Source organism: Chanos chanos, chromosome 9, assembly GCF_902362185.1.
Source record: "Chanos chanos chromosome 9, fChaCha1.1, whole genome shotgun sequence".
Taxonomy (NCBI): Eukaryota; Metazoa; Chordata; class Actinopteri; order Gonorynchiformes; family Chanidae; genus Chanos; species Chanos chanos.
In genome coordinates, this window is record NC_044503.1 from 29929698 (window position 1) to 29942813 (window position 13116).

Sequence of the window (13116 nt, forward strand, 5' to 3'; positions counted from 1 at the left end):
ATTATCTATTCTACTTTATTAAGTTAATTCTCAACTGACATTGTCTTCTAATATTATAGGACATGTGCTGTAGGAATATCCCCAACGTGATTCATTCATAACTCATCAACAACAAAATTCCCAAAAAAACATGTCAGGGGTCCTAGGGGTTTTCATACAAAACACAACAGAACGAGGTTGACCAAAAACAGGTGCAACTAATGATTCAATAAACAAGAGGAAACAAAGGAGAACAGGAACGAAAACAAAGCTAACATAAAATGGCCAGCAGAGGGGGAAAGAGAGCACCAAGGAGTGACACAAACAAGCTAACAAAATTTATATTGGGTTTTAGACATTGTACTTTATCAGAAATAACATGAATGACAGATACAATAACGGTAGAAACATTTCACTTTAAACAGAGACAGTATCAGATCTAACTGTGCTGTTTCACTGTTACACAACACTTCACTGGTAAAACCCTCAGAGGAGAGAGTTTACAGGCAGTAGCAAAGTATGGAAATATTCTCTCAGTAAAAGTGTGTCTGAAGGTGCATATGTGTGTGTTATTTAGAGGATCAGAGAATGAGAGTTTTCCTCTGTCCCAGTCCAGTTCCACTCTGATCCTCTGGAGTTTATGGTTCACTGTCAGTGGAGTAAATAGCTCTCCTGAGGCCTTTGACTTGTATTCACCATCATTTAAACACACACACCAAAACCCAGTGTTATAGAGTAGTTTTCCCCCCCTCGGGATCGACCCTGTGCCCACACCCATGTCCCAGAGTGTACTGTCCCCAACATCAACATCCCAGCAGTGTGTCCCTGAGTTAATGCCCTCAGAGCCCACCACGCACGTATACCAATCAAATCTCTCTGGGTTATCAGGAAGCTGCTGTCTCTCATCGGAGAGTCTCACACTGGTCAGATCCTCAGACAGGATGAGCCATGGTGCTGCAGTGTTGGGGTCCAGAATCACAGGAGCTGAAGAGAGAGAACAGAGACAGAGGGAGAGATTGAATATTCAATATGTTTACATGTTTATAGCGTTACTAATTTATCTTCACTGATTACCGAGACTCACATTAAAGAAAGGAAAAGAAAGGAAAGAAGAGAAAAGAAAGGAAAATTAAACCAGTATGCTTACATGATTACACTAATATGAATGTGCCTACATAGAATGTTGTTGAGACCCAGATCAGTAAAGGAAACAGAAAATAGACAGAATGAAACCAATCCTATAAACAAAATGTATAATGATAAAGTCAATTGTGTAAATACATATGAACTACAGTGATGTCATTACTGAGATTATTCTGCAATCTCAGTAATGACATCACTTTGTCAAAGAGGACAGCTCAGTGTGTGTGTGTGTGTGTGTGTGTGTGTGTGTGTGTGTATGTGTGTTTGGGTGTACAGGTATATAAAGAATGAATAACATTAGCGGCGAAACACAGATCTCATGGCTATTCCCTGTCTGTTAATATCTGTTAGATTAGTTGTGTGTGTGTTGTATTACTTGTGTGTGTGTGTGTGTGTGTGTGTGTGTGTGTGTGTGTGTGATGTATTGGTTGTGTCTGATGTATTAGTTTTGTGTATTGTATTATTTGTATATGTGTATTATATTAGTTGTAAGGGTTGTAATAGTTGTGTGTTTGTTCTCGTAGTTGTGTGTATTTTATTAGTTGTGTGTCAGTTGTATTAGTCGTGTATTGAGAGTTGATTTAATCTGGTCCAACACTTCTCCGCTTATTCCACCCTGTTACACTGTGGGTTTGAATCCATTCTGTTCAGTCATGAGATTGGTTTCTCTATTGATATATCTTACGGTTACTGTATATGATTTTATTTTACATGAAGACTAGCTGTGTGGTGATTGTATTTTTCTATATATATTACAAAAACATCTCTCTCTCTCTCTCTCTCTCTCTCTCTCTCTCTCTGTCTCTCTGTCCGTCTGTCTGTCTGTCTGTCTCTCTCTAACACTCACATTTTGTCTGTCCCATAATGACTACACTGTCTCATAATAACTCTGGCCTGGTCTCAGATCAGTATCTGATGAAGACTGTAAAGGAGTGATCATCAGTGCATATGTCAAATACATTACTGAATGATATTCTTTCTGTCTTTTCTCATCTTGTTATTTTATACCACATTATTAGTACCTAAACTTACTGTATTGAACAATATCCTGCATCTTCTCCCACACTCTGAACTTCAGGTTGCCCAGGTGCTTTGCCACATTGATCAGTGCTCCTGAAGGCATCTGTGGATCCTGCGGTGTGCACTGGGCTCTGGAATAACATTCAGGAGTCAGTGCGGATGTGGGTTTGAGTACTGAATCACAGAGGAGAGAGATAAAACTTACCTTTTCATTGTGTTCTTGAAGTTCTGTGGAAAAACCAAAGAGTGTGTAATGATTAGGTATACAGCTGTGTATTTTAAGAGATCACAGAGAAACAGACACAGAAAGGGGGAGAGGGAGAGAGTTGTGATTTTTACCATTAAGAATGAAACATCACTGGTGCCTAACTCCTTTTCTATAGATCTGATTGTGTCTGAAAGAGATGACATCTCTCTACTGATCTCTTTAATCTTGTCCTTCATCATCTGACTCTTCTGCTCCTCTTCCTCTCTCAGAGCAGTTATCCTGGTTGTCTCTTCATCTTGTAGAAACTGGTGAAGTTTCTCAAACTCTTCCTTAATGTGTCTCTCTGTGTGTTGGGCCTGGATCTGGAAGTAGAAATATTTAGATTTGTGTGAGATTTTCTTAAACATATCTCTTCCTTCTGTATTAAGTCATTAGATATTGTCAATACACATCCATTCCTCATTTCTCACTATTCTCACCTTAATGTACTCTGCTGATTCATAACAGTTTTGTTGAAATTTGTTACAGACTTTCAGTTTCTCCTTTAAGGGCTTTAGTGCAGTCTTCAGTTTCTCCTGCAATATAACAGAAAAAAAAAATGTTTTATTTCCTAATGCTTTGAAGTTTCCTTGAGATATAAGCAAGACATGTTTCTTGTAGTAATTTAATCAACACACAGAAATGTTTCTAAAATTTGTATTTTACCTCATAGATTGACAACAGTGTCCTTTGTCATATATTAAGATGATTATTATTTCTGTAATGCTGTCCGTAGGCACCAACAGGAACAATGATAAACATGCATGTGTGCATGTTAGTGTGTGTGTGTGTGTGTGTGTGTGTGTGTGTGTGTGTGTGTGTGACGGGGGAGGGGGGGGGGGGGGTTATACAGAGGAGGTTTTATATGTGCTTTGTTGTCAAACTTTTAAAATAAACGTCTCCTCTGACACTGATGTTGCTGTTGTTGGGATTTGGGAATGTGGGAATAATAAGTGTAAACTGGTTGAGACTGGGAATTACTGTCATGGACTGTGAGGTATCCTGTGTGTTCATCCACACAGAGTTGAGGAGTAAAGTGATGCTGGTCTGTGAGAGATAAAACACTGCTCTTGACTGGCCCATAAACCACTGTCACAGCCTGCACCTTGTTTTGGACTTTTGTTTTGAAATGTCTTGTGTTCCTATTCCATGTCTGTCTCCGCCCCTCACCTGCTTCTGTTTATTCTATTTATTAACCTCGTTCACCCCGTGAAGTTCCACCAATCATGTTTCTCCAGTTTAGTTCTCCTCTTGTATTTAAGCCCTTGTGTTTAACCTGTCTCTTGTCTATCGATGTTTGTTTTCGTTTGAAGACACAGTTTGGCTGAAAATGTACCCACATGACACAACCATCAATACAGGAGGATGAGGACTTAAGTCCCAGGTGCTACTATATATTACATGTATGCTAATATATTCCACAGCACTGACACACCACAACAGAGGATCTAGATTACAGTTAAGAGTACAACCAATTTCATATAAAAAGTCATGCGACTGAAGAGGTTCTTACCCTGTAATGAGGAGCCGCTTCATCTATTGGATTAAATTTGTGATTTCTGTGTTTTTCTGAATCCTGACAAAACGCACACACAGGCTGTTTATCCTCCAGACAGAAGAGTATGAGTTTCTCACTGTGCAGACTGCAGAACTCCTCAGACCCTGATGAAGGTCCCTGACTTCTCTCTTGCAAGAAAGTCTCGTACGGGTTCTGTAACGCAAGGTTATAAGGAGGCTCAGTTCTTGAAGATTTTCTTCTGCAAAGTGGACACTCCTGAATTCCCTTTTCCCAGAACCGCTGCAGACAAAGCTTACACACGCTGTGACCGCAGGACAGGACAAGAGGATCCCTGAAGACGTCACAGCACACAGGACAGGAGAAATCCTCTTTTTGCTCTGGAAGTTTGAAAGCCATACTTTTTTTTTTTTTTCTCGTAAAAATGTGAAAAGGTAAACGGATAAAACACCGCGAGAACTCTTTAAGGCACTTTGAGCGGTCTTGTCTCTTAGGTGGTGGAAGAGTCAAAGTCTAAGCAGGTTCTTTTATTGCTTAATCACACACTCAGCCTGAAATGGACTTTGACTGGGTACATCCTCTTTCACTCGGTCACACACAGTTCACTTCAATATCTGTGTTTTATGGTGCATTACTGTCTGAGGTTTCTTTCTCTGAGTGTTGCAGTAATGTGAACTGAAAAGCTTTGATTAGTAGAACCGTTAAAGAATCAGTCCTGATAGTTAAACCTAAAGCTGTAGGTAAAAGGCTTACTCATATAAGAACACTGAACACAAGACTCCATTTGATTCATATACACTCAGACTAACACAACCTCTTCCCCTCAATATGGATATTCAGGGTCCTGTGTGTAAAGTCGCTCATGTTCTGTTTAATGTCAGCATCTCGTAGATTTCTCATTAGGCACAAACCATGTCTGTTCAAAACAGATATATTACACATTACTACAGTGTTTGACTGATACACACCCCCAATAAGAGACACGTATGTGTTTTAAAACTGTATAATATCCTCTGAACAGTAAATGTGCTTGACTTTATTACTGTCTCATTTTATGATTCTATGGCTCATGATGGTGTTGGTCTAAAGAGCCTGTACAAAGCAAAATACATAAATAAAATTCTGTCAAACCAACAGCCACTCCTTATTCCAAAGCATCAGAGTTCAGTATAATGACAAATCCAGATCCAGTACAGTGTAGACACACATGTCAGTGCCTGTTTAAAACTGGATTATGTTTGGGTTTGAGTTATATTATATCAGAACTAATGTACTGTTTGATTCACACATCAGTATCCTGTGTATTATTAGTTTGTCTTTATGTGGATATAGCGGAGTTTTGTCAGTGTTTAGATTAAATATGCCAATGAATATAGAGGACAGGACAGGGGTGACTACAAAGAATATCTGGTATGACAGCACCAAAAAACGCAACACTGAGTTAAAGATGTTTTGAGTTATAAATGTGCTGTTTAAATGAGAACTTTGAGAACTTTGCCATGTAAGAGGAGAATTATCTTGTGTGTGTGTGTGTGTTTGTGTATGTGTGCACGTGTTAGCACATGTTATTTAGAAGGTGAGAGAGTAACAGAAAGTCTTTCTCTATCTCAGTCTGACTGTTCTTCATACATAAATACATATATACAAAGAATGATGTATTTATTTATTTTATTTATTTATTAATTTAACTATTATTATTATTTTGTAATTTTTTTTTCTCTCTCTTTTTTCCCTTCTTTTTTTTCTTGTTTGTTTCCCCTTGCTCTTTCTTTTTTGACTTTATTTGTTGTTGATCTTATTGTTGTTATTGCTTTTTTTCTGTGATAGTTTGTTTGTTTTGTTTTCATTGTGAAGCATTGTTGTACTTCGTATTTTTGTTATCCTGTTTTCAAAAAAAAAAAAAAAAAAAAACACATTCTGACCGATACCCACTCAGTGATCACGACTATCAAGCCAGCATTCCCATAGCCTCCCCAACAGGAGAGAACAGTCAGCTCAAAACAGGCACCCTCAGAGCCAAGACACTGGAGAGTCTCAAATTAGATTGTGTTTGTGCAATAAACCTCAAAACTCTAACACAATGTCCAATGTGTCCAGTCAGAGAACACCCTGGATCCACAGTCACTGTAGAGATAGTGTGATGGAGTTTTCTGTAAAGGACACAGACAGATGGATGAGACAGAGATGATGACTTTGTCCCTCACTGACTCATCTCACTCTTGGATCTCAGTGTTAACAGACAGATTGATTAAAACAGGAGCCTGTGAACTCTGATCATTCTGATGTTCTTGGTTTAACCTGCAGCAAACCACTCAATATAAAGAACTGATCCAATGACAACATAATAAAGGATTAGTGATGGCTTTATTCAGACTCATCACACACTATAACATATACAATGTGTTTACAGTACAGTCAGTCAGACATTCAGTACAATTATTGTCCAAATCAAATACATACATTACACACTAATCCAGTCAATGCAGCTAACATTTTTTTAATTAATATTTTTACTGCATTTTAAGATTGAAAAAAGTCAAAAATAACTTTAATTTGAGAAAAATCTTTGACATTTCAGAGATTTAGTCTCGATATGGAAAATGTTCCCCTTTTCAGTTCAGATATGTACAGTCAACTGAAACATACACGGAGAATGAGGAAATTCCTAGATTATCAAAGTGCAGAACTGTGTCCTGGTATGATGTGAATGAAAATCAAAGACACTCTTGCTATGATACTGTACTTCAAAAACACTCATTGTGTAGTTGTTTGAACTAAGTGTGCTGTTCCACTGTTACACAACACTTCACAGGTAAGACCCTCAGAGGAGAGAGTTTACAGTGACTATAGAAGTGTGGAAACATTCTCTCATTAAAAGTGTGTGTGAAGGTGCGTATGTGTGTGTTATTTAGAGGATCAGAGAATGAGAGTTTTCCTCTGTCCCAGTCCAGTTCCACTCTGATCCTCTGGAGTTTATTATTCACTCTCAGTGGAGTAGATGACCCTCCTGAGGCCCATGACCTGTAATTACCGTCCGTACACCCAACACACCAGACACCAGTGTAAAAGAACGTCTTTCCCTTTCTCTGCTTTGACTCTGTGGTCACACCCAGGATCCAGTTTGCATTGTCCCCAACATCAACATCCCAGCAGTGTGTCCCTGAGTTAAAGCCTTCAGAGCCCAGGACACATGGATGCCAATCAAATCTCTCTGGATGATCAGGAATCTGTCGTTTCTCATCACTGTATCTCACACTGGTCAGATCCTCAGACAGGATGAGTCGTGGTGCTGCAGTGTTGGGATCCAGAATCACAGGAGCTGAAGAGAGACAACAGGGACAGAGGGAGAGATTGAATATACAGTATGTTTACACGTTTATTTTGTTATTTACAGAAAACAGAGAGAAAAGAGAGAACAGAAAAGAGAGAGAATGAATTCAGTCACAAAAACAAAACATCACTCATGGGTGAGCAGTGCTGGGATCCAAAATCACAGGAGATGAAGAGAGAGAGATGTTTATTTTTTTATTAATTTATCTGCATGGGTTACTTCACTACATTAGAAAAGAAAAGAAAATGAAATCAGTAGGTTTACATGTTTACACTGACATTACAGTAATCTGTCTAGATGGCTGTTGAGATCAAGATTAACAAAGAAAACAGTGTGTCGTGGAGTGACGTGATTCGTGGGTGGTTTGAACAAAAAAATGACTGGCTCCGCCGCAATAGCACTTCGGTGCAATGGTACGTTTTTAAATTTCAGAAAACAAAAGACAAAGCAAAAACAAAAGGAATCCAAATTTACAGGTATATACAAATGCGATTTAATGTACTCAACTCTCAATGGTCCTACCATGACCGAGTTCTCCCAACTACTCTCCCCTCTAGGTACCCCAGGGCTCTTCTTCTATCCTAAGCCCCGCCCCTAGCTCATACCATATTGGAGGCTGGATCACCAAATACATCTTTCCTCCTTTTTTCCCCCTGTTATAATTTGAGGCATTTCTAAAAATCACATTCAATTTACACATCCCACGGTGATGATAAAAAGGTCATAATATTTAAAATAACCATTTCCACAAGCCATTTCTTTAATATGTTTTATGTTCTAATACTCGGGCATGGTTTGCCCCACCAGCTCGTGGCGCGAAAGAGCTACCCACCAAGCTTTAAAACCGTCCGGGAAATCGTGACTTAGTTTGGCCTTTTGCAGCATCCATAGCCATAGCCAACACGGAAGACAGTGGACAAACATAACGCGCATTTACAAACAACGACAAAAGAAGATCTTCAAAAACGACGAACAGATAAGACAATAAACAAGGCTTTAAATGGATTTTTGTGTCTGTGTAGATTTGTGTTATGTAGGACCGGGATGAATTATGTTGTGGTTGTGATTGCGTGTATGCAAATGGAACATATTTAGCCGCTAATTCTGTGCGTGCACTCACAGAAGCGTCTAACTACAAACGGGGAGGGGAATGTAATGCGTTTGGGTGTCAATCAAAAGTGCCGCCGTGGTTACCGACAGAGCCCTCCGTCACACAGTGAATGAAACCATTCCTTTAAACAAAGCATCACTCATATAGATAGTGGTTTGTAAATTGATAGTCAATTGTGTAAATACATATTAACTACAGTGATAACACTACTGAGACTATTCTGCTAAATTTGTTAAAGAGTACTGCTTTGTGTGTGTGAACGTGTGCATATGCATGTGCATGTGCGTCTATGTGTGTGTGTGCGTGTGTGTGTGTGTGTGTGTGTGTGTTATATTAGTATTGAGAGTTGGTTTAATCTGGCCTAACACGGTGAGATTCTCCTCTTTTTCCACCCTGTTACGCTCTGGGTTTAAATCCATTCTCATATGTAAGATTTGTGCTTCTACTGATATGAATTTCACTTTCTGTATAAGATTTCATTTTAATCTACCTTGAGACATTAGTCACATCAGTACAGAGTTGTGATTGTGTTTTTCTATCTGTCTTGCAAATACTTTTCTCTCTCTCTCGCTCTCTCTCTCTCTCTCTCTGTCTCTCTCTCTCTCTCTCTCTGTCCGTCTTTCCATCTCCCCCTCTCTCTCTCTCTGTCTCTCTCCCTCTCTCCCTGATGAAAACTGTAAAAGAGTGATGATAAGTACACATGCAAAACACATTACTGATTGACATTCATTCTGTCTTTTTTCATCTTGTTATTCAGTATATCATAATGAGTACATAAACCTACTGTATTGAACAATGTCCTGCATCTTCTCCCACACTCTGAACTTCAGGTTGCCCAGGTGCTTTGCCACATTGATCAGTGCTCCTGAAGGCATCTCTGGATCCTGCAATGTGCACTGGGCTCTGGAATAACATTCAGGAGTCAGTGCTGCTGTGGGGTTTTTTATCACAGGGAAAGAGGAGAGTTAAGCGTTAGGTTACTTACTTTTTCTTTGTGTCCTCAAAGTTCTGTGAAAGGAGATCAAATGAGTTAATCAGTAGGCACCTTCTGAATGTTTTTAATGTCTCTCTCTCTCTCTCTCTCTCTCTCTCAGTCTGTGTGTGTGTGTGTGTATATGTGTTGCATCAGTTGTGTGTGTGTTGTACTCACTGCGTGTATGTTGTATTAGACATATGTGTTGTATTGTAGTGTGTGCACGCGTGCGTGTGTGTGTGTGTGTGTGTGTGTGTGTGTGTGTGTCACTGCCTGTGTGTGTTAGAGACACAGATAGAGAAAGTGGTAATGATGGAGGGTGAAGAGTTTCTCACGTTCAGGAATGAGATGTCTTCAGTTTTGATTTCCTCTTCTATGGCTCTGATTGTGTCTGAAAGAGATGAAATCTCTCTACACATCTCCTCAATCTTCTCCTTCATCATCTGACTCTTCTGCTCCTCTTCCTCTCTCAGTGCAGTTATCCTGGCTGTCTCTTCATTTCGTAGAAACTGGTGAAGTTTCTCAAACTCCTCCTTAATCTGTCTCTCTGTATGCTGAACCTGAGTCTGAAATAAGAAATATTTAGATTTGAGTTAGTTTTGCTGATGTTTAACTCCTTTAAGTCATTAGATAACGTCAATACACATTCATCCTTAATTTATCATTATTCTCACCTTGATGTGCTCAGCTGTTTTATCACAGGTCAGTTTTACTTTATGAAAGATTCCCAGTTTCTCTTGCAGGGGCTTCAATGCAGTCTTCAGCTCTTCCTGGAATAAAGCAACAATTTACAGAAAAATGTCTCTAAATTTCAGCTGTTTAGATGTGTGCTCTCCTTACATACAGTGTTCCCTTGACTGATAGTAGATGTGTTCTCAAGACTTCAAAAAGTTCTATTTTATTGTACAGATAAAAATGTAAGTCTTTAAAATTTCTGCACTGGCTTTCAGTAGGCCCTATCAGCAACATTAACTTGTAATTGATTAAGGAACACTACCACTAACAGGTAAAGTAAGTGTGGTAATCTGATTGTACTGCCACCCCTGGTCAAGGAGGTAACAGCCACTATGGAGTGATCTACTAGTGATTAGTCCAGTTATTTACAGTGTGTGCACATTAGTCTGTGCATTCTGTGCTTGTGTGTGTGTATGTGCGTAAATGGATGGTTTTATATGTGCTTTGTTTTTCAGACTCTTAAGATGAGCACATCTCCTCTGACACTGATGTTGCTGTTGTTGGGATTTGGGAATGTGGGAATAATAACTGTAAACTGGGTGAGACTGGGAGTTGTTGTCATGGACCGTGAGGTGTCATGTGTGTTCATCCAAGCAGAATTGAGGAGCAAAAAGATGCCGGTTTGTCGGAACTAAAACACTGCTCTTGACTGGTCTGTAAGCCTCTTATCAGGTGTTTGTATTGGAGAAGCTCAGTGTAAAGTATGAACAGTGAGGCCATAGTGAAAATGGTGTGTTTTCAACTACAGATATTTAACTATGAGTTCATTCTGAATTTTTTTCATTTAATTTTTTTTAAAGGTAATTGGTACCGGACATTTCTCCATAGTGTTTGTAAACAGACAATAGATTTAGTCTACTATGTAACTGTAATTGCTGTTTGAGTCACTGGTATTTTGACAGTATAGATAGTATCAAAGTATATACAGTGTTGCTTATTCCACGTCTCTCATATGTTCAGGGTGCACCGCTCACCCTGTCTCTGTTCTATATGCAGACTGGAGGGACACCCATGTGAAATGTGTTAAAATGATTTCTCTTTCATTTGGACCTATTTATATACTTTGATTATCTGTGATGGAGTAATATTCATGTTGGTGGACAGTGGATTTTTGGTGGTTGCTGTGTTACTGCTCTTCTTATAGACAGCACAGGTGAAGGTGGGGTCAAGCAATGGGATAGAAAACACTTTATCTGTGCATTTTAAACCCTGTTTTCATCCTATTTGAGTCAATGAAGTTCCTTTATCATCTTCAAGCTTCAAAAGACCCCAGTGCAGATACAGGAGGGTGGGGGCTTAAGTCATAGGTGCTAATGCATTACACATGTTAATATGCTCCATAACACAGAGGCACCACAACAAAAAAACTTAAAGTTTTGGTGAGACCAACACCAATCTTATTCTAAAAAGGGTGCAAGAAAATCTTGTTTTTCTTTTAAAAAAAATTTGCTAAGATTAAGAGACCAGAAAATGTGTCTTACCCTGTAAACAGGAGCAATTTCGTTGACTGGACGGAATTTGTGGTTTGTGTGTATTTCTGAATCCCGACACACCAGACACACAGGCTGTTTATCCTCCAGACAGAAGAGTTTGAGTTTCTCACTGTGCAGACCACAGAGCTCCTCAGACCCTGATGAAGTTTTTCCAAATTTTCCCTGTAGAAAAGCCTCACACAGGTTCTTTAACACAAGGTTAAGGGGAGGATTGGACTTTGAAGATCTTCTCCTGCAGACTGGACACTCTTTGGAAGTTTTATTCTTCCAGAACTGCTGCAGACAGACTTTACACACACTGTGACTACAGGACAGGAGAACAGGATCTTTAAAGACTTCACAGCACACAGGACAGGAGAAATCCTCTTCTGATGAGGCCATGTTTTAACAGATCCACTCTCAGAATGACTCCTTGTATTTCAACTTTACTTTCACTTTCTGATTTTTGATTAGAAAACAAACCGTAAATTTACTGGATCCTCTGTTTTCTACCTGTAGTCCACTCTGATCTGCAGGCTCTGTAAATATTTAAATCACTGTTCGTTTAACAATAAATTATCTTAAAACATAAGTTTGGTTTAATCTGTAAGGTCGAGGTCTTCTTGCATTCAGAACGAACTGACACTTCCTGATTTACATTCTTCCTCAGAGGGTGGGGTTTTAAATGAAAGGTTTCTGATTGGTTCATAAGTTCTTGTGTTTTCAAATCTCCAATTCTTCCCCTAGAGGATGAAGTGAAAAGGTTTTTCCCCAGCTGCACTCTTATCAAAGTCCTCAGTCACATTCTAATTTAATGTTCAACTGTATTAAATTCAGGACGGAACAATCCTATACAAATACTGTTATAGACAATGACAGGTGCCTAGATTACTACATACCACAGTACATCAACAGTAAATAACAAAATATGATATCGATTACAGATATGTTATAGTATACTTTATAGACATTATATACTTATATCAGCACTTTTGAAACCGATTGACTTTATTTTGCTTGCTTTAGAACCATGCAAAACATACTTCACCCTTACTTTAACATTCATCCATGAATTAAAAAAAAAAAAAAGAAAAGAAGTTTGAAATGACAAAAACAGCAAAAACAATGAAAACAACAAAACTTCTGATGCTTATATTGCATTTTACCAATTCTAGTCAGAGCTGGAGTTCACTGGACATTTGCTATTAGAAAGAGTTTTTTAAAGCTATTTTTAAATGTTCAAGTTAAAGTTTATTTGTATAGCACTTTTTACAGTCAAAAATTGTCTCAAAGCAACTTTACAGCAATCAGTGCCCAAACCCCCAGTGAGCAAGCCCAAGGTGATAGTGGCAGGGAAAAATACCTTAATGCAGTGAATAGGAGGAAGAAACCTTGGGAGGAACCAAGACTCAACAGGGGGAGCCCATCCTCCTCTGACCAGCACAAGGAACACATTGACATTTACAGTCCAGGGAAAACAGATTCAATAGTCTATACAGTTATTTACAGTATACAGTGTGGGTGGCACAGTGGGTAGCGCTGTCGCTTCACAGCAAGAAGGTCTCGGGTTCGATTCCCGGCCAGGTGGC

At 39.0% G+C, this 13116-nt stretch overlaps 2 protein-coding genes across 3 annotated transcripts; both read right to left on the reverse strand.

Annotated features, from left to right (window-relative positions):
* Nucleotides 1–418: 418 nt before the first annotated feature.
* LOC115821604 (tripartite motif-containing protein 35-like) lies at nt 419–4304 on the reverse strand. The gene is made up of 6 exons (XM_030785412.1): nt 3903–4304; nt 2830–2925; nt 2482–2712; nt 2348–2370; nt 2155–2273; nt 419–963 (listed from the first exon to the last, which is right to left on the reverse strand). The coding sequence occupies exons 1-6, from the start codon at nt 4302–4304 to the stop codon at nt 419–421; spliced, it is 1416 nt and encodes a 471-aa protein (XP_030641272.1).
* Nucleotides 4305–6679: 2375 nt separating this feature from the next.
* LOC115820223 (tripartite motif-containing protein 35-like) lies at nt 6680–11929 on the reverse strand. 2 transcript variants are annotated; one of them, XM_030783708.1, is made up of 6 exons: nt 11537–11929; nt 9995–10090; nt 9656–9886; nt 9333–9355; nt 9132–9250; nt 6680–7224 (listed from the first exon to the last, which is right to left on the reverse strand). In XM_030783708.1, exons 1-6 carry the CDS (start codon nt 11927–11929, stop codon nt 6680–6682), a joined length of 1407 nt encoding a protein of 468 aa, XP_030639568.1. The 2 variants fall into 2 exon arrangements, with proteins under 2 accessions (XP_030639568.1, XP_030639567.1); XM_030783707.1 differs by lacking the exon at nt 9333–9355 and having other exon boundaries at nt 9132–9243; nt 9611–9886.
* Nucleotides 11930–13116: the final 1187 nt, after the last annotated feature.